The sequence below is a fragment of the Doryrhamphus excisus genome, chromosome 17 (assembly GCF_030265055.1).
Source record: "Doryrhamphus excisus isolate RoL2022-K1 chromosome 17, RoL_Dexc_1.0, whole genome shotgun sequence".
Taxonomy (NCBI): Eukaryota; Metazoa; Chordata; class Actinopteri; order Syngnathiformes; family Syngnathidae; genus Doryrhamphus; species Doryrhamphus excisus.
Window position 1 is genome coordinate 7562946 of NC_080482.1, and position 27921 is coordinate 7590866.

Sequence of the window (27921 nt, forward strand, 5' to 3'; positions counted from 1 at the left end):
GTAAATCGGGTCCATTGCAATATGGCCGCCCACAGTGAGGGGTCAGCTAGCTAGCCATTTCTGTAAACACTTTTAAATAGCACTTCCACGGGATTATACTCGGTGCTACGCTGTGTCACAATGTGGACTCAAATCCGCGCAGTTTGTACTCAAAGGCACTACGCTTGTCGAAGAACTTTTTTTGCCGTAGCTCATTTAAATCCGTCACGCTACCGACGTCACGCTAACCACTTGAGCCAACAAGCAGCCGCACTTTACGGACATCATGCTTCCACCTGCCAAGCTCTGGTGTACAGAAATCACGGAGACCCTTCCAGTGTCATCCGGTAAGATATTTAACAGCTAAACAATAAATATGTTATCACAGCTAGTACAAGTAAGCTTTTTCAGACATCATGCGTGGGTCAAACGGAAGCAACTGTGACTTAAAAAAATATATGGGTGGTCTTTTCACTGTTTTCTGTACTAATATACCCGATAAATGTGTTTAATTTGGTTATCAATCAGTTGGGGAACTACAAAACTAACTAGATAGTTCCTCGGATAAGTATAGTTACCATTGGTGTTTACTCAACAGCAGAGAGTGCCAGGCTGTGACCTGTATTTGTACAAATGCAGCGGATTTCAAGGTGTAAGCTGGGACAGATGTGGCCCCAGGAGGTACGAAAGCTCAAAAAAAGAAAGAAAATGGATGGATGGATTATAAGAAAAGCACTAGCAGCTTCTCGTACAGAATTTGCAGCATTTTCCGAGTGCATTCGAAATAACGTAAAGTACAATGTGCGGATTTTGTAATTGGCAGTTTGGAGGATTTGGACCTTCCGCAGCTGGGTACAAAAGATGTTTTGCTGAAAATCCTAGCAGCTCCCATCAACCCGTCTGACATCAACATGATCCAAGGTAACCCCTTCATTAGCCACGTATACATGGACCCAAATATTCCAATTCCATTCGGTTTATTTGCTCAAACGGAAAGAATGTAACCTTTGTATACACCTCATTCCGAAAGAAAAGTGCCAATCCGAATGAATATATAATCGGATTCCCAGGGGTGGAATATTCCTTTCCCCAATCCGATTGAGGTATCTTGTACCCGCTCAATCGGAAAGTTGTCGTGGTGTTTTTCTTCTTCTTTTGTTTATTGGCGGTTGGCAAGCAGCTTTCGTGTGCTTTAGCGCCATCTGTGGAACAGAATCTAAACCCTTCTATACGCCATTCACAAGTCCAGTTTTATTAAAAAAAAGAAAATACATATCTATATAAAACATGTGCCGAGCTTAATTATAAAATATTAGCAAGATTGAACTTTTATCTTTTCCTGTTCCCGGGTGCGTTCTTTCAGCGAATGCTGAGATATGACGTAACACGTAGCACGAGATGTTCTCCGATTAAAAAAAAAAAAAATGGAGGCGAGAAATCGGCACTGGACTGCTGTGGAAAGTTTGTTTTTGATTAAAACTAAATTTCAAGACTGGACGAATGAAAAACTGGCAATACGGAGTTATTCCAACAAGTGAAAGAAAAACTCGAGGAAGTCGGTATCACGTGATGTTGGTGATTATGCTTTACTGCGCATGCCCCATTGACTATTCTGGTTAATTGTAGCGGCGCATGTAGACACGTGATTGGAATATTCCTTTCCATGTATACCATTGCTTTCGGAAAGGTCATTCGGAAAGATTCCATTCGGAAAGAGAAAAACTCCTCATGTTAGCGTGGCTAGTGATATCATCACTCCTGCACATATAACAAGGTTTGAAAGTATGCTGTGTTTTTTCCAGGCACGTACGCCATTCTCCCTGACCTTCCTGCTGTGGGCGGTAACGAAGGAGTGGCCCAGGTGATGGAGGTGGGCAGCCAGGTGACGTCCCTCCAAATAGGAGACTGGGTCATTCCGAAAGATGCCGGCGTGGGTAAATGAGTGAAACTGCAATGATATCTGCAGCAATGGCATCTTTCTAATGTGTATTTTTGTGTGTGTGTGTGTGTGTGTGTAGGGATGTGGAGGACGGCAGCCATCTTGAAAGAGGATGATGTCATCTCGGTGCCAAATGATATTCCCATGTTGTGTGCTGCCACGCTGGGGGTGAACCCTTGCACTGCGTTTAGGATGCTCTCAGACTTTGAGAGCCTCAAGCCTGGTAAGCTGGCATGCCATAGCATATGCTGTATGTTAATGAATGTGTAGTGTGTGTGTATATATATATATATATATATATATATATATATATATATATAATTATATATATTTTTTCAAGGTCTTTTGTGTAGCTAAAGTAACCAAAAATATTATATATTATAATGAAGACAAAAGCCTTTCAAATGTATCACTAAGAATACATGTGTTGGATGTACACATCTGGACAATTGTTGCAGTAGATCCTGTTTGATGGAGAAGGTGCACCTAATGTTATGGGCTGTGTACGACCCTGCAGGTGATTCAGTAATCCAGAATGCAGCCAACAGTGGAGTTGGACAGGCGGTCATTCAGCTGGCTGCAGCCAGGGGAATAAACACCATTAACGTGGTCCGAGACAGGTTTCTCCATTTTATATACTTGAACTATGACATTACTGTATATTTTTGAAAAGTAAGAATAATTTAATAAAATAAGCTCTATTACTGCTTTTTATGAACTTCCTTCTAAAAAAAACAAAAAAGGCCAGAGTTCACACAGCTCAGTGATAGGCTGAAGGCCCTTGGAGCCAGTCACGTGATCAAGGAGGAAGACCTCAGGCGACCCGAAATGAAGGAACTATTTCAGGTATGTCATTTAACAGACCCGAAAAACACAGAACTGAAAATATTGGGGGCTGCATGGCGGACAAGTGGTTAGCCTCAGACCTCGCAGCTAGGAGACCGGAGTTCGATTCCACCCACAGCTATCTCTGTGTGGAGTTTGCATGTTCTCCCCATGTATACGTGGGTTTTTTTTCGGGTACTCCGGTTTCCTCCCACATTCCAAAAACATGCTAGGTTAATTGGCGACTCCAAATTGTCCATAGGTATGAATGTGAGTGTGAATGGTTGTTTGTCTATATGTGCCCTGTGATTGGCTGGCCACCAGTCCAGGGTGTACCACGCCTCTCATTGATAAAGGTTAACTTCATCTTACACTTTTACACAGATCATCACACAGAACAGTTGCCATCTCTATTATTTTCTATGGGTAAACTTTCCACTTTTTGCTTCCTTTCAGACATGCCCAAGGCCTAAATTGGCCTTGAATGCAGTCGGAGGAAAGAGTGCGACTGAGCTGCTTCGTCATCTACAGTAAGATTGCACTGTCTTGAGTGGAATGCAAATATAACAATAAATACATATGGTGGGTGTTTATCGCAGACTTGGAGGGTCCATGGTGACGTATGGGGGGATGTCCAAACAGCCAGTGACTGTCCCAGTGGTAAGATGCATCATCATGACACACACCAAAAAAAAAAAACCCAAAACCTCTAATATTCTCATTCTCATATTCTCTAGAGTGCTCTTATTTTCAAGGATGTGAAAATCTGCGGCTTTTGGGTGACACAATGGAAGAGAGAGCACTCACATGGTGAGTTCACTGACACAGGTCCACATTTTGACGTTCATTCATTCATTCATTCATTCATTTTCAACCGCTTTTCCTCACGAGGGTTGCAGGGGGGTGCTGGGGCCTATCCCAGCTGTCTTCGGGCGAGAGGCGGGGTACACCCTGGACTGGTCGCCAGCCAATCACAGGGCACATATAGACAAACAACCATTCACACTCACATTCATACCTATGGACAATTTGGAGTCGCCAATTAACCTAGCATGTTTTTGGAATGTGGGAGGAAACCGGCAGAGAAAACCCACGCATGCACGGGGGGAACATGCAGACTCCATACAGAGATGGCTGAGGGTGGAATTGAACCCTGGTCTCCTAGCTGTGAGGTCTGTGCGCTAACCACTTGACCGGCGTGCAGCCCCACATTTTGACGTGTTGCATATAATTTTTATCACTTTTTAGAAAATTATTATTCAATGATATGAAATGGTAAATGGTGCTCTGCGAATGGTTGGCGACCAGTCCAGTGTGTACCCCGGCCTCTCGCCCGATGACAGCTGGGATAGGCTCCAGCACCCGGTTGAAAATGAATGAATGATATGAATGTAAATGGTGCTCTGCGACTGGCTGGCGACCAGTCCAGGGTGTACCCTTGCCTTGTGCCCAAATGCAGCTGGGATAGGCTCCAGCATACCCAACAACTTTGTAGTCAGCAGTATCACCACCTGCAGGACTAGAGTGGAATATTATTGGGCGTTTTTTCAACTTTCCATTTTGTACTTGTATTAACAGCAACACTTACAACACAGCAAAAATGCTTTGACATTCTATTACAGTAGAAAATGGAAGGATGGATGTTGGATGAATGTTTTTTTTTTCCATCTACATTCCGTATGTGAAACATGAGCACATGTCTTTCTCTTTTCGGTGTGTTCTAAAAATATAAAAACATGAAAAGAGACAGTTTATTACTGCACGTAATGGGACACAACTATGCCGCCTACAAAGACCGCAATTAAAACATGTCCAAAAAAAACCCAACAAGGGGGTTATGGTTTTATATACATGCTGTAACCATGTATTAGCAAGTACAATAAAGTTTTACTTACAGTATTTTGCCCATTTTTAAGCATTAGCGGGACTTCCTTAGGAACGCCTGCACCTAGTATTAACTTTTCCAAACTCAAAAACAAAAAACGTAGGGGCAATATGTGTTCCATCATGTACATTCTTAGCTAGTCTCATGTAAGGATTGTTGATGATGGGCAAAATGACAGAAAAAGTGCAGTTTTCCTATACTAAAATACTATTACAGCACTCCATGTGATGAATAAAAACATTATCTCCGTGCTCCGTAGATTCAACAGCATTCCGCTCCATGCTGGACCAACTCTGCTCCCTCATTCGCCAGAAGAAACTGAGCGCTCCCGCCTGCACCGAGGTCCGTCTCCACGACTACAGGAAAGCCCTGGACGACGCCATGCAGCCGTTCACCTCCGCTAAGCAGGTCCTGATCACGTGACTCTTTGCTGGTTCGTCACGCAATAAATGTCGAGTTGAATATTTACTATCATTATCATGGGTCATATTTGTTGCTAAGATAATCCACATAAGGATTGAGGCTGGTTGTGTTATGGTTTTATTAGGGGCTATAGCTAACATGATAGTGTTGGTTGGAGAGGAACAGCATATATATATATATATATATATATATATATATATTTTTTTTTTTTTTTTAACTTCAACATAATGGTGTAAGACAGGGGTCTCAAACTCGCGGCCCGCGGGCCAAATGCAGCCTGCGAGACGAAGTTTAATGTTGAAATGACAGCTTAAAGCTGTGTGCACACCGGACACAATTAACATGATTTTGCCCCGCCTATACTGTTACCCTACCCTGTTATCCTGTTTTGCTTTGGATTAGCAATGAAGCTAAAGGCTTATGACGCTGGGTACAAATAAACGCAGGAAATGATTTGGAATAAAACGGAAAATACACGTCAAGATAAAGCATCTCATCAAACATGTTGTTAAAGTTACGACGCTGCTCCCAGACGGAACTGAGTACGATGCTAACTTGCTAATTGGGTAAAATTATTAAGTTTCATTAATGTTCATGTTAAAGGTTAAATAACTGTTAATACTGTACATTTGAATCTGAAAAAAATAATTTCTCTACCAACTGTATGTGGTTTCTTATGTTTTTCTTATTTGCTGTTTTATTATTATTTTACTTATTTATTACTAATTGATTTATTGTCTTTATTCTTAATTTGTTTATTTTTTTAATCTTATTTTGTGTATAGAAAAATAAAAATTAAGATATTTGAGAACAGTGGAATGTTTTATCAGATATTTTGGTGTGGAAAACCGGAACCAAAGTACTGAAAAAGTGTAGGGTATAGCAGAAGCAAAAGCATTGAAGATATTTTTTTTATTTTTTTTTTTTCCAGTTTTTAATAAATGCGTTTTGGGGTTTTTTTTGAAAACCTGATGCGGCCCGGCTTCACCCAGAACCTAGCTCCGGTGGCCCCCAGGTAAATTGAGTTTGAGACCCCTGGTGTAAGACATTATTAAAATTAACAGTTCTTGCATCGATACAGGACATTAAGTGGCGATGGTTTCGGAATTTTGGTTGAGAATGGAACCTAATCAGAGCGTCAATTTGCAGACCGCAACACCATTATGATAGACAAAAACAAAATGGTGACTGATAGTAAACAAAAATAGGAATTAAAAATGCTGATTAAAAACAAACAGGATACTTTCAGCCACAGAGAGAACGAGAAACGAACCACCGCCAATGAAACTCGCCGCTTCTGTCACCAGGCAGCGCTCGTACCTTTCGTAATCGACTTCTCGCGCCGCGCACACGTGGTCCACGCGGCAGGCGCCGTCGCACTCGCTGAGGTCATAGCTCACCGAGTTGAAATCATAGTACTTCTGTAACTGGCAGCGGTCTGCAGAGATTCCGTCCAGGAGCCGGTCCATGGAGGCAGGGGAGGCATCGGGGACGCGGAAACTCTCGGTGAGGCGGTATTCCTTCTCCCAGCGATCCCGGGCAGTGTTGGCATGAGTCAGGTTCAGGTAGTAGGTCACCACGTCCTGCGTGGGGAAGACATGGCATCAGGTCTGGCATCTTAGCGGCATTTATGTTCAAAGTCTTACTTTGACTAGGAGGGTTTGGGTGTCATATTCAAAGATCCGAATGCCAGGATTGTTGGCGCCGTGCTTGACTCCGGGGAGTGTCGTCTCCCACGGTGTCACCCCAGGGGTGAGGAACATTGTGCTGATAGGAGAACCTGCAGGAACAGAGACTGTGATGTCAGTCCAGGCAAAAAATTGTGTTAGGCTCCAGCATACCCGCAACCCTAGTGACAATAAGTGGCATAAAACATAGATGTATATGTTCTCCGCCATCTTGCAGCAAACACTGTGTGGACGTTACCCTCTGGGTTGTAGAACATGCGGAACGTATCGGTGTGATGATGTCCAAAGAATTGTCCCATGATGACGGAATGGTGCTTCTGGATCAATTCCATGTATCGCTTGTTGAAGTGTTTCCTGAACCAGGACTTGTTTCTCTTCTTCTCAAACATGCCTGGAGGTACGTGACCGATGATGTACACCTGTGGGTCAAAACCCAAACATGAGGTAGCATAAGTGGGTGTGGCTTTGCTATCATGGTCAGGGCTGTAATACACTAGTACACTTTATTCCTGTTTGAAACTCTTCCATCACTTTTAACTTTGAATAACTTAATTCCTTATAGGAGGCTGCACGGTGGTTGAGTGGTTAGCACGCAGACCTCACAGCTAGGAGACCAGGGTTCAATTCCACTCTCGGCCATCTCTGTGTGGAGTTTGCATGTTCTCCCCATGCATTCCAAAAAACATTCTAGGTTAATTGGCGACTCCAAGGTATGAATAAGGCTCCAAGGTATGAATGTGAGTGTGAATGGTTGTTTGTCTATATGTGCCCTGTGATTGGCTGGCGACCAGTCCAGGGTGTACCCCGCCTCTCGCCCAAAGACAGCTGCGATAGGGTCCAGCACCCCCCGCTACCCCGCAGTAGAAAATTAATGAATTAATAATTATAGCGGCTCGCAGCTAGGAAACCAGGGTTCAATTCCAACCTCGGCCATCTCTGTGTGGAGTTTGCATGTTCTCCCCGTGCATGCGTGGGTTTTCTCCGGGTACTCCGGTTTCCTCCCACATTCCAAAAACATGCTAGGTTAATTGGCGACTCCAAATTGTCCATAGGTATGAATGTGAGTGTGAATGGTTGTTTGTCTATATGTGCCCTGTGATTGGCTGGTGACCAGTCCAGGGTGTACCCCGCCTCACGCCCGAAGACAGCTGGGATAGGCTCCAGCACCCCCCGCGACCCTCGTGAGGATAAGCGGTAGAAAATGAATGAATGAATATTTTCCTTACCTTTTCTTTGTTTTTGGTCGCCTCTGCTAGGACCTGATCCGCCCAGCTAAACTGTCCCGCGGGGTCTTCATCATTTTGGGTCAGCATGTTGTTGCTATAGTATAGATTGGTGTTGAGCACCAACATCCTGAAACCAGTTCTATTTAGCAGCTTTTCCGTATAGTATCCACCTGCATGTAACACACATTCATATCTCCTTATATCTCCATTAAGAAGACATCACTGATCGCCAGGCTTAAAACAACCACCTTTCCGGAATGTTACACCGGACTCGGGCTCCAACCAATGCTGCCACATTTGGGCTGTTTCGTCGTACATGAAGCTCGGGCCTCCAGGCAGTTGGCTCTTGGGGTGGTAGTCATGGTTACCCAGGGCAGAGTACACTTTAGTTCCTGCACACAGACAAATAACATTTATGAGGCCATACTGAAAAGTCATTTCTCTGACTTCCCTTTTTCCGAGTGTGACATACTTGGGAAAACCTCATTTATGAGGTCTGTAAGATTTCTGATAATGCTCAGTACTGCCTCTGTGCCCAGTTTCTGGTCGGGAACGTGCGGTGTGTCGTCTCTGTGTGAAATAATACAAGCATGGAAAAATTGTATTCCCATTGGGGTGTTTTTTTAGGAGACCAGGTGCACAGATTTACGATTAAAGCACATAATCATTTAATCTCATTTTATATTTAAAATAATAAAAAATATATATTTAAAATAAAATTTAAAATATTTAAAATCTTAACATATATTCTAAAAGAGAATTACAGTGGAACCTCTGAGGTTGAATAACAAGCAGTAACAACACACAGTAATGCCTTGCAAAATCATTTTGATTATTTTTATTAAGAATTAATTAATTATTGCTGTTTTGTGGTTAACTACAGCTAATTAGTCATCAAAAATATGCATATTTAAGCAATTTTTAAAGTCTTTTTGGCCTAAATAAAGCATTTCAAGTATAAAAATTGCTGAATGAAGGAAAATACAAGACCTGGGTACACCTGCTATAGGCCTACAATACAGGAAGTTATTGTTCAGTATCCTCTGCACTGATTGCCTCACCATCGTACAACACGTGTTGCGACAACAATGTCTCTACATTATTGTTACACAGCGGAAAAGTATTTTTGCTCTTGTGAGTCATTTCTGTAACTTTTATGTGAACTCCAAAATGTCTAAACGTGCTTCCTTTTAGTCTATTTCCTGTCATATTTTCTATTTCTATACAGTAAACATTATTGTTTACTATAATTAGTTATATGAGTAAAAAATATAATTATAATTTTAAACAGGCGTTCTATGCAATTATCAGCGATAAAGGAGGGATTACTGTATAACACAATGACAAACACTGTGATAAGATCCTGTTTGCATTTATTTACGTCTGCAGCCAGCTAAGAACGGCTAAATGCTAACCCTGGATTATGGTGGAACTAAGAGGCAGGAAGTGCAACATCCGCTCACTTAACCAAAACTTTAAAAAGTGGACTGGCTTTTAGAGTATATGTAAACAGGAGAACAATCGGGTGATGTTTTTTGTTTTTTGTTTCAGGGTCACCGGAAAGTCAGTTGAGAATTAATGTTAATTGTTTTTATTTAGACAATAGTAAACATTTACAATAAATTTGCCATCAATTTCTAGTAAATTTCCAGAAATAAGTTATATGCAAAAAATATGACTATGAATGGAAGTTCACAGGTGCGATACTACAGTGTGCACGTTCGATGCCACTCACATAGGTCCAATAAATGCTCAGGTTGTTTTTGTGTATGCTCAGATACTTGGAAAAAATAAAGGGAATATTGCCTGTGGCGTTTAGGGACTTGGTTACCGAAACTTTTGGACATTCCTACCCATCATACAAGTGTAAAAAGAAGCTAACCATTACATATTACATCTATTGAAGCTATTTGTTTATTACTGTTGACATACATGCTGTTTACTTTTTGACTCTTTGCATTCATTAGGTAAGAATCACGAAAGAGAAAGCAAAACTGACTTGTCAAACTAACGGTTAACAGTCGAGAATGCTGCATGGATGAGACTACATACCCGGTCCACACAATGAAATCCGGATCCGGTAGGATGTTCCTCATAGTATAAATAGAGGAGTTGATGAGGTTCCACGGGGAGTCGCAGGCATGGTCACCAAATTTACCCGCATTGGCTGCAGGTCTGAAACCGCTTGATGCACACACCTTAAAGGGGTCATCTCCCAGACTGTAGGACGGGTCCCAGTGCAGGTCAGTGATGTGCCAAAAGTTGCCTGTTGAATTTAAATAATTGTTTAATTACACACCTGTCTTTGTTCTGTATTTAGGTCACTTACCTAACAGCGCAAGAGACCCTTTAAAAAGAAGACAACACAGCAGCAACCTCTGTGCAGACATGTTGAAGAAAGAACACACACACACACACTAGTGGTGTGTGTTCGAGTCCACTGAGAATGGGAGAGGCCAGCCCTGATAGCAGACAAGGCTCCAAATGCGTCACAAATTTATTGCCTGTCATATTGTCAATATTTCACTCACCCAGGAAAGAAACCACGTGTTGATTTTACATGCAATTTCCGAATTTACTCAATTACCAGTTTGGTAATTCCAAAACGTCCCTCACATTGAAATCAGACATAGTCAAATGACCTGTCAATACATATTTTCACAAATCCAAGAAGTTGGGTGGGATGTCTCCATATTCACTTTTTAAGTAATTCTTAAGTTTATGGTATTAAGTCCTTGCACTTAATGGCAAATATAGTCATAAAAATTTTAAAAATGCTCGTCTTAGAACGACATTAGGACGACATGAAAACTGAAGTAAAATGAAAACGATACGTTGCATTCACTGCATTCCACCACAAGTATATTATTTTCTAATAGTAAATGTTTTTATAATACAGGATATACGCTTGAACGCACCAACAGAACTGCATATGATCACGTAACGACTCTATGAACTACGACTCGATTCGCTTTCCTTGAAGGCAGCACGACCTGTTGTAAATGTTGCATTTTTTGACCCGGTGTTAATCTTGCAGGTTCCTTTTTCGTCTCTCCTTGTGATACTTATCCTCTGTGTCATCTACAACAATATTTTAATTCCTAACAAACGACGACGCTTTTATCACTATCATGGTCTCAACTAGGGCTATGTATCATTTCTAACACGCCACTGACAGAAAGTTGTCAGACAACAATCGGGGCATTTCTACTCTCAATTTATACGGAGCTTCGCGGGAATTGTAGTTGACGCATGCGCTCTGAGTTGAAGTACGCGCGGGAGGAAGCAGTCAGACATGTTCATATGTCCTGCTCATTATTAACATTTGAAGTTCAACTATTACCACCGACTTTGTTCGAATAAAATGTGGAACCAAGGTGAGTTTAACGCCGGTTCGTCTTGTTTACAAAAACACCGGACGAATAACTTTGCTTTTGTGGCTTCATAAGAGTTAGCACAGCTTGTGATAGACAACAAATGCAGCCATTGTTTTTAAACGTTGTTTATTTATTTCTCAGGTGGATATAATGACTCCACTGTGGCGGGGGGATACACTCAGTCCCATGGAGGCTTTGCATCCCCTTCCCTTTCTCAGGGAGGAGAGAAGAAAGGGGTAAATGCTTTAATATGCACCTTACTGTAATGTGTTTAGTGTATTATCTTTCTTCAAAGTGGAGCTTAAGATTCCTAGTGTCGTTTTCCTTGGTCACAAAAACACTTGCCATAATGGCTGCTGATGCCGTTTTATGTGTACTTTTGCAGAGAACCAGAACCTCACAGATCATCCCCTGCACTGTGTCCCAGCTGATGAGCGCTTCCCAGTCGGATGAGGCCTTTAGAGTTGGAGATGTGGAAGTGGCACAAGTAAGGAAGCCTTTTTTTTAAAAAAAAATAAATGCAGTCTCCTTTTATAAGTTGAAGGTTTATGAAAAAAATCTAAACAATGCATGGTTTCTTAGGTCACCATCGTGGGAATCGTCAGGAGTACAGACAAGTCCATGACCAACATCCAGTACAAGGTGGACGACATGACGTCAGCCCCCATGGATGTGAAACAGTGGTTGGACGCAGAGGTAATTATTTGGACTGTCATTGGACTATTAAATTGATCATGTGATACTGTAAAACACCGGATGTTTCACAATCCTTTTCATTTTGTCCAAGGACCTCAATGTAGACGGAAATATGTTGCCTCCAGGGACATATGTCAAAATTTCTGGCAACCTGCGTTCCTTTCAGGTGAGTTCAGGCTCCTGCTGGAAATATTTATTAATATTATATTTATTATATTTATATTTTATATTTATTTATATTTTATATTTTTTAATATATTTTTATATTTTTTATATTTATTATAATATATAATTATATTTATATATATATATTTATCAATTTATTAATATTTATATTTATCAATTTATTAATATTTATATTTAAATATATATATATATATATATCAATTTATTAATATTTATATTTATTTATTTATATATTAAAATCTTAAATAAACAACAAAATTGCAGCCTGTTCCAATACAATATTTAAAAATTGATCCACACTAATTAGACTAAACAGTATATTCCTTGAGATAAAATATATACACTGTATGTTATGGCTGCTGTGAAATCTTTATGGATTAATCGAGTAATTGGGGGGAAAAAAACATGTTTTTGCTTGGTTAAAGAGCAATAATAATTTTACAAGAAAGAATAAAACATTTGACTAGTGATGGCGAGATGAAGCCCCATGAGGCTTTGAACCATTTCAGTCAACTGGTTCGAGAATGGATTCATTTCTTGAAGCTTCATGTGCACACTTCACCTCTCAATAACAATGACAAACAGTGAAAATACAGGTTTTGAAATGCAAACATACCATCTCTTAATAGTGTTGATTTGGCTTACTGATCAAGTCAAAATGTTTCCACACAGGAGAAAATTTCCTCTTTCTAGCTGGCTCCATATCTTCTCTCTCTGAACTCCAAACTAACGTAACCGTATAGGAACCAAACCATCGACAAATACTATCCACACGCTCAACTGACTGACTCTCACCACAAAACTCCACATTTTAACGTTTAAGCCTGCGAGATTTATAGCGCTGAGTGACAGGCAAACATTCCGGCAAATTCGGAACCTTTTCCCAAATCCCTCACGTGGTACAGCCGGGCAGCGCGGCTTCGGACGTCATCGATTCCGGCCCCTTCCCCAGATGAATCAAGCCTCGGTACACGCTTCGCGGAAGTGCCCACTGGATTACTCGACACACGCTTCGAAGCCCCGGCACATTTGACTAAATAATGAATGAACAATTGGTTTAATTTTTTGGATAATCAGGAAAAAGTGGTAGAAAATGAATGAATGAATGAATGATTCAATAGGATTTCAAACAGGTTAGGCCGCATCCATTATACACAGTACATGTTCTACCAGTTACATTGAGTTTAGCAACCATTAAAGATAAAGATAAAAAGAGACTATTATAAAAAAAACAGCTGAAATCAAGGTGACACAATAAATAAATAAACAAATAAATAAACAAAGAAATTCATGCCGACACGACAGGTGGCAATTGTGTACCGTATAGTTGTTTTATCGGTCACACCAGCAACCGCTGGAGTTTCATTATTGCTGCACAGTGGCGACAGCGAATCGGTAGTCAGCGAGTCCTCAAATAAGATATTAAAGAAAAATAGTATTTTTTGTAATCCAGGTACTCTAATTATTAGAATAATCATTGCAGCACTAATATATTTATATTTATGTCACTGATGAAGTGTAAGTGTCTGTTTTATATAAAAGGGTCGTGGTAATCGGTATCTTAACGCCAAACGTGCCCCCCCGTGTGTGTCCAGAATAACCGCTCTGTGGTGGCATTCAGTGTCAGGGCCCTGGAGGACATGAATGAAATCACGTCACACATGCTGGAGGTTGTCCAGGCGCACATGGCGCTCGGCAAGACTTCGGTAAGGAAGCAAAACGTAGAAAGATGATCCGGTATCCTTAGGAAGCTAATTGTTGCTAATGGCGGTTTCAGGGTCAGCCGGGACAGAGCTCCTCGGCATTGATGCGGTCTACAGGAGGCATGGGTGGTGACGTGGGTTATGCGGGCGCATCTGACATGACTAACAACGGGCTCAGTGCAAACCAGAACCAGGTAGGAGTACATTTAATGTTCTTGCTGAAACATGGCGTCATGTTCTCATGGGTTGTCCTTTCACGTGCATGAAGGTGCTGAGTTTGATACGAGGATGTCCAGATCCACGCGGCATCAGCATTCACGACATAAAGCTGAGACTGGACAGCCTCAGCATGACTGTTATCAAGTAAGTGACAACATGATAGACAGGTCAATTACATGGTTCTAATTGCTTAATGACTTTTATGTGAGGTCATTTTATTTCAATATTTTCCTTCTATAAGTCTTCTATAAGTTTTATGTACTGCGGTGAACAGTACAGTACTAGTACAGTATTCAATTTGTTTGAATTGTAAAATTGTTCCAATTCAAATAAATGGAGTAATTCACTGTACTGGAAATAATCTGTTCCAAGGTCAAACTGTCAAACATAATGGTCTTTAACTGTACAATTATTTTTAAAATGTTAATATCCGTAAAGGAAAACTGTATTTTTGGGGTATTTCTCCATTCATATACCTCGTGTGAGACATGCACATGTATATTTCTTCTTTCTTGGCGTTCTAAAGAAAGAAAAACAGGCAGCAGGAATGCACGTAATGGGATGCAACTATTCCACCTGTAAAGTCTTGCAAAAACCGGCAACAATGCTTCAGGCTCTCCGTTATATATGTAATTGATTTTGGCGGGAAAAAATTAAAAAATGAAGTCATATATTGACTACAGCATATATAAAAATTTCAAGATGGCTGGTCACTGTTATCATATGTTTTGCATGCCTCTAATCGTTTGTTTATTCAGTTTTGTTTTTCAACAAAGAATGAGCAAATTGATGTGTTTTAATATTTAAAAAAGCATCCTATTAAAAAAAGATGGTCCCCATAAACCTTAAACATTTGATTAACAGGATTCAGTAGGCACAGAAAATCAGTCATGAACGAACGGGCCAAAAGAACTAGTTCTTTTTTGTGAACGGAATGAACAAGGTCACCGCCTCTAAAGTACCCGTTCAGTCCGTCCAATTGCAAATGCTCTTTTTTGATTGGCTGGAGAGTCAATAACTGAGTCGTAATGCCGGACCAGGGAGCTGAGATGCTCTGATCCGTAGGGCTGGCATAATACTTTGAAGTACAAAATGAACAGATCTTTTTACTGAATGAACCGAAATGTTCCAGTTCACTGAGATGAACGGTTTTGCGCACCACTAATTTACTAGGGATGTTCCCATCCGGGTTTTATGGTGCTGATTCCCATACTGTCTGTTTACATTTTTGACAAAATGTCCTTGAAGAAAGTACAGTCTCACAGCTAGGAGACCTCGGTTCGATCCCACCCTCGGCCATCTCTGTGTGGAGTTTGCATGTTCTCCCCGTGCATGCGTGGGTTTTCTCCGGGTACTCCGGTTTCCTCCCACATTCCAAAAACATGCTAGGTTAATTGGCGACTCCAAATTGTCCATAGGTATGAATGTGAGTGTGAATGGTTGTTTGTCTATATGTGCCCTGTGATTGGCTGGCGACCAGTCCAGGGTATACCCCGCCTCTCACCCCAAGATAGCTGGGATAGGCTCCATAATCATAAGTCATAATTTTTGGATTTAAGCTCATAATTATGATTCACCGTTGAGATTTTTTTTTCAGTCACGAAAATGAGCTTCCGCGGGATTGGTGGTGATTTTTTTTTTTTTTTTTACTTTTTGTCATGTGGCCTGATCACTTGTGGGTTCACACCCCAGTTGACTAAACGCGCAACTGCAGATTTCTCAGAACTCGGAATGCAAATTCAATATTCGTAGAATATGAATTGCACTTCCCCATAGCTTCAGGGAATTGAACTTGTGTTCTGTACTGTAAGTGATGTAAGCTCCAAAATATCCTTTGATGATTAACGATAACGGTATTGTTGTTTGGAATTATTTAAAAAAAAAAAAAAAAAACAGGCAAGTGGTGGAGTTCCTCAGCAACGAAGGTCACATCTTTTCCACCATCGATGAAGACCATTTCAAGTCGACAGACTGCGACGAGTAGATGCTCTGCCTCCGTTAAGAAAAATTTTTTTTTTTGTTCAAAAGTTGATATTTTGTCATTTTTTAAAAAAACAATACACAATTTGTGTCCTGTACCTGAGAATAAACAAAATACTATTGATTTCTTGTGTCATTTATCATACAATACTGTGATACATGACAACCTTGGGGGTGGGGGTGTTACATAAGTTGTGATGTAATAACCAGAATTATTGTCTCGACTTTCATTTTTTTTTTCATTCTTTATGACATTTTGAATAACCAAGACAATGGTGTTTTGATGGATTGCTGTGATATGTTTTTGCCGGCATTCATCTGTTTACACTCAAACCAACTTAAAAAGTTCTGAATGGATTTGGATGAAATTTTCAAGAATTGTTGAAAATGGGATATGGTAGAACTCGTTACATTTTGTCGGTGATCCGAAAGTCAAAAGTTTTCCCAAATTCATAATTTTTCCATAAAACAAAGTACCTTCTACTACTTCCACAATTCTGAACCGATACAAGCCATTCCAACATCAACTGTTCAGGACCTTCAGGCTACCTATTATGACCCCCAGATTCTTGCAGGCCAGTCCAGCACAGTAACACCGTTGTCAGTAGACCAGTTACAAGTGGTTTTGGCAGCCATCTTGGAATATGAAGTCAGCATCTCCCAAAAGGTTTTCAGCAGATGGAAGCTTGAAGTGCTGCAAGATCTCTTGGTAGACAGCTGCATTGACTCTGGTGAACCAACACCAACAAGATGACATGGCGCCCCCAAATCATCACAGAATGAAGACACTTCACACTGGACTTTAGGCAGCGTCTGTCCCGTGCCTCTCCAGTCTTCATCCAGACCCTGAGGTCTGGATTTCCAAATGAGACACATTTGCTTTGGTCAGAAAACAGGACCTTGGACCATTGGCCATCTTTTTCAGTACCACTTTTTCAATATTTGTTTGTTTACAATTTTATATTAGTCACCATTAGTTGTCAGTTGTCACCTTCAGTCTTATTGATTTTCTTTCTCAGCTATCTTATGCTAGTCCACTGGGTTGGTGCCAGTTTGCACCAAAAATTATGTAATTGGCACGTAGTGGCTCGCTGTGGCGCCGAATTAATGTTCTTTCGGCATGTTGCATTATTTGGTGCCACAGCGTGCCACTACGTGCCAATCACATAATCTTTGGCGCGAACTGGCGCCGGAGGCCCGGTGGACTCCGACCATCATTGGCGCAACTTGGCTCGTGCCATTACATTCCAGTGGATTCCAATAGGCGGATTGTTTGCAACATTTGGTTCCACTTGGTGGACACTTTGAAGATTTTAAAGATTTTGAAATTTTCTTTTCAGGCCACCACGAGCCAGTTGTGAGGCAGTTTGAGCCACTGCACGCCACTAGGCACCTTATTGGCGACAGTAGGCGCCACAGCAAATTCCATTGGCGCCAACTGTCACCAACAGGCGCCGACCCAGTGGACTCTTAGTGCGGCGAGCTGAAGGAGGGATGCAAAAGGAAGTCGTCCGACAACGCCACCTTGTGGGAGTCAACCTGCCACATTAGCATTAGCTTAATTGCTTCAGCTTTGTGCATCACTGTGAGCGGCTGGATGTAATTCTTTAGCTAAAAGTTTGCTGCAAGCTAGCATTGTGCGGTTAGTAGAAAGCCACAGTCTAGTGGGCTTCCTTCACCATCACTGCCAGCATGTTCTCCACTTGTTCGTAGTCGTCTGTGTCTTCTGCTGCTGCAGAAGCACACTGTGGTGACCCTGCGAGAAGAAGCATATTTGGTAGATTCCACAGTTTGCAGCAACACAAAGAGAATAGGTTGTCGTTCACCTTCAGCGTGAGTTGCCACGCCCACGTATGTGTTGGCCGTGGCCCTTGCGGGCAGCGTTGGAGGCGCTGAGTTCTTGTGCGGCGTGACTGGCAGCGGTTTGTCGGTTGCCTGGGGAGGGGAAGTCGAACACGGGTGGCTTTGAATGTAGTGTGAGAGCGAGATAGTGGTTTTCATGATGGTCGTACTTACAGGAGGCGGAGGAAGTGAGCAGCTCTCGTTTCTGCTTCTTAAGCTCAAACTGGAAAACTCTTTGCTCGGCGTGCTTTGGGTCGACTTTTCCAGCCTTATGGTCAAACCAGACTGATTCCTTTTGGGGGGTCTGGGGGGAGGCTCTTCCCTTGTCATAGCCTCCTTAAGGAACTGGTGCAGGAACCTGTCTGTCACCTCAGTAACACACTCCATGTGACACTCTTGAGGGGGTACAACAGGCCACGGAAGGGCATGCTGGGTTTGATACACAGACACCGAGATCCTCTGGGTTGGGATCTCGAACGAGAGCTCCGGGGAGTCCAGGAAGCTCGCTAGGATGGTGGGCTCCAGCGTGACCCCCTCTATCCGAAGACACGGAAATCCCACAAGAGGGTCCGTCTCCCGTTTGGGATCCCGGGTAACTGCTTTCACATCCAGCGGTAACTTGAACATCCTTCCCAAGTCTTCCAGTTTGTACTTCTTGTTGTCGCTGAGCACCTCCACAAAGTGACCTTGCATGTACAAAGGCAGAAAGACCTCCTCATCTTCTTCATCTGCATCTTGGAGGCGCCGGCAAACAAGAGCTTCAACGGATTGCCTCGCAGTGCCTCCACATGAAAGCAGGACTTTTTGACAACCCACCACCTGAAGCTGCTCCCCGACACTCAGAACAGGAACACCTTCCTCCTCAACTTCCTCACAGTTCCTTGTGACGGACACTTTTAAACCTGATGTTTGCATGGAGGCCACATAGAGCTCATAGACAGAATCGAACTCTCTGGGACGCCTCCGGAATTGTCCGTCGTACTGCTTTGAGACAAGGAAGTACTGCAACTTGCGACTTTTCAAACTGGACATCACAGTCATTTCCGAAGTTCTCTTTTTGTGGAAAATCAGCAAGGTTCCTTTCCGGAGGTGTGTCAGCCATCTGCAATTAAATAGATCACAGCTCTCCGGACCATCCAGGATCTCCACGACAACGGGGAAGTATTCGTCAGGCTGGGAATGGATGTCTGTGAGACTGAGAGGGGAGACAAAGTTGACCTCCATTTCCATGTGAGTGATGTCCACCACGTCCACCTCTAAGCTGGATGGGAACCTCAACATGTTCTTCCTCACTGCGCACAGAATGGGAGAAATCACGTCATTTGTGAGAAGATATTGGGATCGTTACGTTACAAAATGTAATCAAATGAAGCACACTTCACAAATTAATAATTAATAATAATAATGATTAATCAGCATTATGTGTGAAATATGACCATTATTGATGGATTTTATTAACAGATAAACGACGGCGGTCGAGTGGTTAGCACGCAGACCTCACAGCTAGGAGATCTCGGTTCGATCCCATCTCTGTGTGGAGTTTGCATGCTCTCCCCGTGCATGCGTCGGTTTTCTCCGGGTACTCCGGTTTCCTCCCACATTCCAAAAACATGCTAGGTCCATAGGTATGAATGTGAGTGTGAATGGTTGTTTGTCTATATGTGCCCTGTGATTGGCTGGCGACCAGTCCAGGGTGTACCCCGCCTCTCGTCCGAAGACAGCTGGGATAGGCTCCAGCACCCCTTTTGACCCTTGTGAGGATAAGCGGTAGAAAATGATTGGGACAGGACCAGTGCCACTTTGTTTCACAGCAACTATGGTGCATTCAAGGACTATCAAACAAAGTGGGGAAAAAATCATCAATTCAGCATAAAAACAAACATTTACATGTTGTTTGCCTTTTTTTTTTACAGTCAAAATTGACTGGGGGCTATTTGCAGCTATAAAAATAGAATACAACAAGGAAATAAAAAATCAGCAGTAATTTTACAAGAATAATGTCAAAAAAGTAAGAGAAAAATGATGTAATCTAACAAGAAAAAGTAAAAATTTTATGATGAAATTTTATGTTACAGTTTAGTAACATTAGCATTTAGCAGCAATTTTTGGAAAATTAGGTTGTGAAAAAAAAGTTATGTTACAAGAATAACATAACCCAACATGAGCCAACAGACTTGTATGTGCCCTGTGATTGGCTGGCGACCAGTCCAGGGTGTACCCCGCCTCTCGCCCAAAGACAGCTGGGATAGGCTCCAGCACCCCTCGCGACCCTTGTCAGGATAAGCGGTAGAAAATGAATGAATGTTTGAATGTATTATCAGCGCATGCCGTGTCTGGCCCCCGGGCCTTAGTTTGGGGACCCCTGCTTTAACGTCACAGAGCTAAAGTGTTGATAAAGTTTGTGTTCTCGTTGCCCAACCCATAAATTCATTCATTCATTTTCTACCGCTTTTCCTCACGAGGGTCGCAGGGGTGCTGGAGCCTATCCCAGCTGTCTTTGGGCGAGAAGCGGGGTACACCCTGGACTGGTCGCCAGCCAATCACAGGGCACATATAGACAAACAACCATTCACACTCACATTCATACCTATGGACAATTTGGAGTCGCCAATTAACCTAGCATGTTTTTGGAATGTGAGAAGAAACCGGAGTACCCGGAGAAAACCCACGCATGCACAGGGAGAACATGCAAACTCCACACAGAGATGGCTGAGGGTGGAATTGAACACGAACACGACCGCCGTGCTGCCCCCAACCCCTAAATGAATAAGGAAAAAAATGTCTATGAAAGCAGGAAGTGTGATGTCGAGTGTTCTCACAGTTCATGATGGCACAGATCTGGTAGACAGGACTGAGTACGAGCGTCCGTGTGCACATAGCGGTGTTGAGGAAGTGGAACCGTTGAACACGCAGGCATGGTGAAGCCATGATCTCCCTGAGAGTGAAGCTCTCCTCGCCCTCGCACACGTAGAACTCCCCACGAGTCTCCAGCGGTATATACATCTCAACCGAGGCCTCCTTGTGGTTTCTGACGTGGCAGCGGCACCGATCATCTTCCACGGACAGCAACGTCAAAACTGATCCCGCCCCTAGCGTTACATCTTCAAGGGTGATTTTGGAGCGTGTGGTGAATCTGACAGGGAGGCAGGACTTTAAATCCACAGGCCTCAGCTTGACCAGTTCCTCCACTGTGCTGTACGGCGTCACCTCTGGGATTACTTTAAACAGCCCTGAAAAGAACAAAATGTCACCTATGGATCATTTCAGGTGCTAAACATCTCCAAGGAGCACCTGTATGGTTGATGGGCAACTCAAACGTCTCATTACTGTTGACGTCTTCGCAGCATACAGATAAGAGTTCAATGCCGGTAACCTTGATGATGTCCCCCGTGGAAAAGCACACCTCATTCCCGGAGATCTCATAGATGGAGCCTAGAAAAGACGACAGCAGCACCGGTGAGGAGATCTAACAGTGGCACTTTTACTCACAAAGACATAAACCTACCTTGGAAGTACACTCCCGAGCAGACTTGTAGGATTCTGGGCAAACTTGTGCTGTCTAGTGATGCGATGTACTGCTGGAGAGGCAACACGTTGTTGTCGGCCATTGCTGTGCGTGCCGAAGGGCAGGCCATCAGAGAATGAATCGTGCAGACAGACAGATGCGATAGTGGGGTGTCTCTAGATCCAAAACCACAAAAGAGAAGGAGGAAGTCACAGATGCTTCTGCACAAAGCTTGCAAACAGAAAGCATAACACGCCTTTGGCATGGTAATATGCAAAAACAGTGCAAAAACATGAAAACAGTCAATATTTATTTAGTCATAGTAATATAATCACATTAATAAACTAAAAAGCAAAACTTGTAATTATAATACAAATAATATTAGCCATAAGTATAATATTACTCATGATAATAATATAAATGTCAATTATATTTGCGTGTATAATTAAATAATTATAAAATAAATTAAATTATTTAATTGAAATTCCTATATCCACAGCACATATTTAATAGTTATATTTCATTATGTTAATAACAATGATAAAGGCATATACTTTGTAAAGTAATTAAAACAAAACAGATACAAAGAACCTGCAAAAAATGAACTGATTACAATGCATTATTAGGTACAAAATCTGAAAAATAAATATACACATTTAATACAATAATTAATCGAATCAATAATACGCATTCAAAGTACACTTGTAATTGACTGGACATTGTAGAACCTCACATCACGAAAATCCAGCCAAATATACAGGTTCTTCCGCACTTTTAAAAAAAGAACTACAATTCCCAGCAGCATCAGTATCGGGGTTTACCCAACATGCCCCGCGGCTCTGGGAAGATGAGGCCAAGATGGCGACTAAAACAAGTAACGACGGCCCCCCTCCTTTTGATTGTCCATCATGGTGAGCGATTCCACATCTTTTTGTTTAACATTATGGCGCAATGCAGTTATTTGATGCAAAGAAAGTACACCAAAATGGAATTATATTCCTTATGTTTGTTTAAGGGATGCATTTTTGTAATATAGCGGGAGGTGGCTAAACGTAGCATTCCGGCAATGCTGGCTAGCTAACGAGGTTAGCTAACCTGGGGATGCACAGATAGCCAACCAAACATAACGATGTGTTAGTTTATGTGCTAGATATCTGCAGGCGTGTTGCTTTTCTGCCCTAATTTGTCGTATTTTGGTTATCTTTTAGAGCTTGAACATTATTCCAATTAGAGCACAGTGTATTCAGCATTAATAGTTCCCAGTTAAGATGGTTTGCTTTCAGGGGAGGCAAGCCACCCGTCGGGCTCCACCTCGACGTGATGAAGGGAGACAAACTGATCGAGGTGAGCTGAATGTGATGCATGCAATCATACTCTCTCTTGAATGGCACCAACTACAAGCCAGGCAGTCTAGTAGAGTCCCAGCTTGAGTTTCTCAAACTGGACTTTTACTTCAATGGCTGCATGGCTTCTTAGCGGTGCCAGAGCATAATAAAGCCCTGATTTTAAGCTTCTCAGTGGGGAGGAACACTGTTGAGTTATGGCTCAGAGGCACAGTCATACTGCAATATTGTTGGTGAATATGTCCAATCCGGCAAGATGCATTTTCTCTCTTTTTTTGTGTGTGTGTAGAAATTGATCATAGACGAAAAGAAGTTCTACTTGTTTGGGAGGAATCCAGACTGGTGCGACTTCACCATCGACCATCAGTCATGCTCACGCGTCCATGCCGCCCTCGTCTACCATAAACATTTGAAGAGGCTCTTTCTCATAGATCTCAACAGTAGTAAGTAGTAATAGTAGTAATATTACGCGCTAACGATGGATTTGCGCGATCGAGATGGATCCATCGTTAGCGCAGAAGTCGATCGATTTGTGCGCTCACGATGGATATAACTGCCTTGCGTTGGAGACCGATACTTTGACACTGCGCTGACAATATAATGACAATCGTTGATCTGCTCATTGCATACAATGACAGGATTAGGGGTTAGGGTTCACACTCCCCCCCCCACCGAGAACGGTAACAAAGTGAACTGCTTGACAATTAATCATTCATTCCCAGCTGTCTTTGGGTGAGAGGCGGGGTACATCCTGGACTGGTCGCCAGCCAATCACAGAGCACATATGGACAAACAACCATTCACACTCACATTCATACCTATGGACAATTTGGAGTCACCAATTAACCTAGCATGTTTTTGGAATGTGGGAGGAAACCGGAGTACCCGGAGAAAACCCACGGGGAGAACATGCAAACTCCACACAGAGATGCCCGAGGGTGGAATTGAACCCTGGTCTCCTAGCTGTGAGGTCTGCACGCTAACCACTAGACCGCCGTGCCGCTGTGACAATTAATCAAAGATTTTAAATTTGCATGCATCGACTTCTTGTTGATTCTTGTAAGTAACAACGCTCAGCGCTGCCATCTGTTGGCATCTAAACAAACTACACACATCCATCCCCGGGCGCAGTAATATACCATCGATTGTGAGCGCAGAAATCGATCGATTTGTGCGCTAACGATGGATCCATCTCGGGCGTAGCGCTATCAATCGATCGTGCAGATCCATCGTTAGCGCGTAACAGTAATACTGGATAATATAGTAGTACCAAGTGTATGCAGTTGTAATAAGCTACATTCCCAGACATCCCATTATAATGTGTTTATGAGCAAGGGCAAACTGGTAGCACCGAAAGTATTTGTGATGATCCACCACAAATGGTAAACACTGCATAGAAGTAATGAATGAGCATTTTATAATTTTTTTGCTTTTTTTTTTTTTAGCACATGGTACTTTCCTTGGGCACATCCGTCTTGAGGCGCACAAACCTCAGCAGGTTCCCATCGACTCCACAATATCCTTTGGCGCTTCCACGCGGACTTACACCATCCGAGAGAAACCCCAAAGCCAGGGAGGGGGAGGCACTGGAGACATTAAGATAGGAGATGAAGATGAGCTGAAAGGACTTCTCGGACTACCGGAGGAGGAGACTGAGCTGGAGGTATGGAGGATGTTGTTGTTTTTATACACTTTATAACATTGGACCACCCTCGGCCATTTCTGTGTGGAGTTTGCATGTCCTCCCCGTGCATGCGTGGGTTTTCTCTGGGTACTTCGGTTTCCTCCCACATTCCAAAAACATGCTAGGTTAATCGGCGACTCCAAATTGTCCATAGGTATGAATGTGAGTGTGAATGGTTGTTTGTCTATATGTGCCCTGTGATTGGCTGGCGACCAGTCCAGGGTGTACCCCGCCTCTCGCCCGTAAGACTGCTGGGATAGGCTCCAGCACCCCTCGCGACGCTCGTGAGGATAAGCGGTAGAAAATTTTTGGGACGGGGCTAGTGCCACTTTTTCACAGCAACTATGGTGCATTCAAGGACTATTGAACAAAGTGGGAAATTGCACCATTTGATGAAAAAAAACATCAGTCCAGCATAAAAACAAACATTTATATGTTTTTTGCAGTTTTTTTTTGTTTACAGTCAAAATTGGAGCCTGGGGGCTATTTGCAGCTTGCCCATCATTATAAAAATAGAATATAACAAGGAAATAAAAAATCAGCAGTAATTTTACAAGAATAATGTCAAAAAAGCAAGAGAAAAATGATGTAATCTAACAAGAAAAAGTTAAAATTTTATTCTAATAACCTAATTCGAGGAAAAATGTCAGTTTAGTAACATTAACAATTATCAGCAATTTTCGCAAAATTAGGTTGTGAAAAAAAAGTTACGTTACAAGAATAACATGAGCCAACAGACTTGTATGTGCCCTGTGATTGGCTGGCAACCAGTACAGGGTGTACCCTGCCTCTCGCCTGAAGACAGCTGGGATTGGCTCCTGCAACCCTCGCGAGGATAAGCAGTAGAAAATGAATGAATGAATGAATAACAATGGAATCATGTGGGACCATTTTGCCTGGCAGAATCTGACGGAGTTTAACACGGCTCACAACAAGCGCATCTCCCTTTTGACCATCGAAGAGGGCAACCTGGACATCCAAAGGCCTAAGAGGAAGAGGAGAAACTCCAGAGTTACCTTCAATGAGGAGGACTGCATAATCAATCCAGGTGCCAATAACCTCTTCCATGCAGTCGTTAGAGATTGTGCCTTTCACACAATAGCACAATGCTGTAAAGAAAATTATTATTTTTTATTTTCACTCTATTTTTTTTTTCATTTCACAGAGGACATCGACCCCTCGGTGGGACGTTTTAGGAATATGGTGCAGACCGCCGTCGTCCCTATCAAGGTAAGGTTTGGCTTTGTCGCTTATTAAAGCCATTTACTGCAGATTATAATGGCTGTCTGTTGACTCATTTTCTGTACTCCTAATATACAAACTGCACATCGACTACGCTAAACTACACTCCTGATCAAAAATAAGTGAGACAAAAAAAGTGTGAGTAAACAGTTCAAGTGAATTAGGCTGTTCATCAGCTGATTAAAAGTTTAAGACCATACCTAAAAAAAAGCCCCCAAAACCCTCCTAAAACTGAAATGAAATGTCGAAAAAAGGACTCAGTAATACGTAGTAGTTAGTAGTAGTAGCCGGACACTTATTATAAATGAGTATCTGTTACAGATAATGTATTTTTGCCGGATACGAGTATGAAACCGCTTTTCCTCACGAGGGTCGCCAATCACAGGGCACGTATAGACAAACAACCATTCACACTCACATTCATACCTATGGACAATTTGGAGTCGCCAATTAACCTAGCATGTTTTTGGAATGTGGGAGGAAACCGGAGTACCCGGAGAAAACCCACGCATGCACGGCGAGAACATGCAAACTCCACGCAGAAATGGCCGAGGGTGGAATTGAACCCGGGCTGTGAGGTCTGCGCATGAACCACTCGTCCGCCGTGCCGCCCCTCATTAAAAATAATTAAAGAATAAAGTCTTAAGGATCACTTACACAAACACACACACATGAATCCAATTTCTATTTCAGACCTAAAATAATGTACAGATTTAAGCCCTGCCCATTCCAGGTTAAACCACACCCACTTCCAGTTTATGCCTCCCACCCCTCCGAGTACTGATACAGATAATTTAGATGGGAGAACAGATACAGATAGTGTGTACATTTTTACTTTTTTTACAAACTTCCCTTACCATCCATCCTCAAATGTTGGCAATTGAATTTAAATCAGGGGGAACACGCCGAATGGTCCCAAAAAGTGACAAATTTCGAAGTCCTGTCAGGTGGGAATTGCGAAATCCGGCATTGTCCTGTTGTAAAAGCCAAGCCTTCAGTCATGAGGGATGCCCCCCTGCAAGGTCTCTCGGGTCTCAGTCATGCCAGCCTAAGAGGACACAAACACGCAAGAATATGAAGAGGATGTATCATGGCTGCTGCTTAAATGCAGCCTGATGTTATCATTGTGCTCACTTTGTTTTAGAAACGGCGCTCAGAAGGTCAAAACACGTTGGGTCTGGACAACTTTGCCTCAAAACGTATGCACGGTTACTCCCTGAGCAGCGGCCTCTACGGTGACCTGCCTCCCACCAGCCATGAGAACCAGCCCACAGGCGCTCCGGGTGGCGCCTCCATGCAGGGCGGCCTCCCATTGCCTTTCCCCAATCCGGCACCCGAGGTGGACTTGGCACCAGAGGCACACCAGCCCCCCGTCATGCTCAACCCCACTCCTGTCACGGCCCCCTACCTACCAGAGACCCTCAACGAGCCACGCAAAAAGAAGTACGCCAAAGAGGCGTGGCCGGGCAAGAAACCCACGCCGTCGCTACTCATATGACCGCTTTGCCCTGCATGCTGACTCTCAGGTACCGGCGGGGATGTTTCACTGATACCAACCTGGCCGAGGTGGCGTCAATCAGCCCTGACGCCACTTTTTATTTCGTGTTGGAGGGCCTTCTGGTGCGGAGCAGTTGCATACGAAACGAAACACCACATGTTGAGCCATGGTTAGAAATGGTTGTGTGTCAGTAACGGGATTTGTGTATCAGACTAATGTAACGGTCTTTAGTTGTTTTCCACTCTTTTCAGTGCTTTTGAAAACGCTATTAATAAATGGCGAAAAGAGTATTTTTATACCCAGGATTTTACTCTGACAGTCCTGTCAGTCAGGAGGAAAGAGATCTGGTTATTTTTATTTTCTAACACATTACAGTCGATATGTGATGAAGAAATTGTCTTGTGTCTTAATGGATTTGACCAAATTCTAATAAATATATTGCAGTCGTTTTGGCAGCCAGTAGATGGCGACTTATGCGCACATGATGGTTGTACGGCATGTCGATGCAAAAAGGCAAATTTGGTAGGACCACATTCCCAGGTGGGAACAATTATGCTGTTATAGATTGGTGCAGATCTGGGTAAACAGATCCGATACATGGCTCACGATAATGATATTTCGATACGGAGATAGTGTGAAGCACCCCCCCCAAAAAAAAAAAAAAAAAAAAAAACACATTTT

At 42.6% G+C, this 27921-nt stretch overlaps 5 protein-coding genes and 1 non-coding gene across 8 annotated transcripts; 4 read left to right on the forward strand and 2 right to left on the reverse strand.

Moving 5' to 3' along the window:
- Positions 1-15: 15 nt before the first annotated feature.
- Positions 16-9049, forward strand: mecr (mitochondrial trans-2-enoyl-CoA reductase). Its single transcript, XM_058053752.1, has 10 exons — positions 16-326; positions 803-900; positions 1782-1913; positions 1998-2141; positions 2436-2538; positions 2662-2764; positions 3200-3273; positions 3343-3403; positions 3481-3553; positions 4888-9049. Exons 1-10 carry the CDS (start codon positions 121-123, stop codon positions 5049-5051), a joined length of 1158 nt encoding a protein of 385 aa, XP_057909735.1. The 5' UTR covers positions 16-120; the 3' UTR covers positions 5052-9049.
- smpdl3b (sphingomyelin phosphodiesterase acid like 3B) lies at positions 4425-10919 on the reverse strand. Of its 2 annotated transcripts, XM_058053751.1 has the most exons (9): positions 10497-10919; positions 10295-10427; positions 10018-10231; positions 8438-8535; positions 8214-8357; positions 7966-8135; positions 6978-7158; positions 6698-6831; positions 4425-6634 (listed from the first exon to the last, which is right to left on the reverse strand). In XM_058053751.1, exons 2-9 carry the CDS (start codon positions 10353-10355, stop codon positions 6263-6265), a joined length of 1374 nt encoding a protein of 457 aa, XP_057909734.1. In that variant the 5' UTR covers positions 10356-10427; positions 10497-10919; the 3' UTR covers positions 4425-6262. The 2 variants fall into 2 exon arrangements, with proteins under 2 accessions (XP_057909734.1, XP_057909733.1); XM_058053750.1 differs by having other exon boundaries at positions 10295-10919.
- A 260-nt stretch (positions 10920-11179) lies between these two features.
- rpa2 (replication protein A2) lies at positions 11180-16250 on the forward strand. The gene is made up of 9 exons (XM_058053753.1): positions 11180-11342; positions 11484-11578; positions 11728-11829; positions 11925-12038; positions 12130-12204; positions 13820-13930; positions 14002-14121; positions 14196-14290; positions 16043-16250. Exons 1-9 carry the CDS (start codon positions 11330-11332, stop codon positions 16128-16130), a joined length of 813 nt encoding a protein of 270 aa, XP_057909736.1. The 5' UTR covers positions 11180-11329; the 3' UTR covers positions 16131-16250.
- Positions 16251-17512: 1262 nt separating this feature from the next.
- themis2 (thymocyte selection associated family member 2) lies at positions 17513-21592 on the reverse strand. Of its 2 annotated transcripts, XM_058053465.1 has the most exons (6): positions 21474-21592; positions 21260-21400; positions 20788-21198; positions 18143-19260; positions 17953-18061; positions 17513-17882 (listed from the first exon to the last, which is right to left on the reverse strand). In XM_058053465.1, the coding sequence occupies exons 1-6, from the start codon at positions 21574-21576 to the stop codon at positions 17788-17790; spliced, it is 1977 nt and encodes a 658-aa protein (XP_057909448.1). In that variant the 5' UTR covers positions 21577-21592; the 3' UTR covers positions 17513-17787. The 2 variants fall into 2 exon arrangements, with proteins under 2 accessions (XP_057909448.1, XP_057909447.1); XM_058053464.1 differs by having other exon boundaries at positions 17513-18061.
- Positions 21593-22281: 689 nt separating this feature from the next.
- Positions 22282-27702, forward strand: ppp1r8b (protein phosphatase 1, regulatory subunit 8b). Its single transcript, XM_058053266.1, has 7 exons — positions 22282-22384; positions 22757-22817; positions 23106-23259; positions 24262-24479; positions 25404-25548; positions 25666-25730; positions 26887-27702. The coding sequence occupies exons 1-7, from the start codon at positions 22332-22334 to the stop codon at positions 27238-27240; spliced, it is 1050 nt and encodes a 349-aa protein (XP_057909249.1). The 5' UTR covers positions 22282-22331; the 3' UTR covers positions 27241-27702.
- Positions 22859-23032, forward strand: LOC131105760 (small Cajal body-specific RNA 1). Its single transcript, XR_009119992.1, has one exon. It is a non-coding gene; the product is annotated as a small Cajal body-specific RNA 1 (non-coding RNA).
- Positions 27703-27921: the final 219 nt, after the last annotated feature.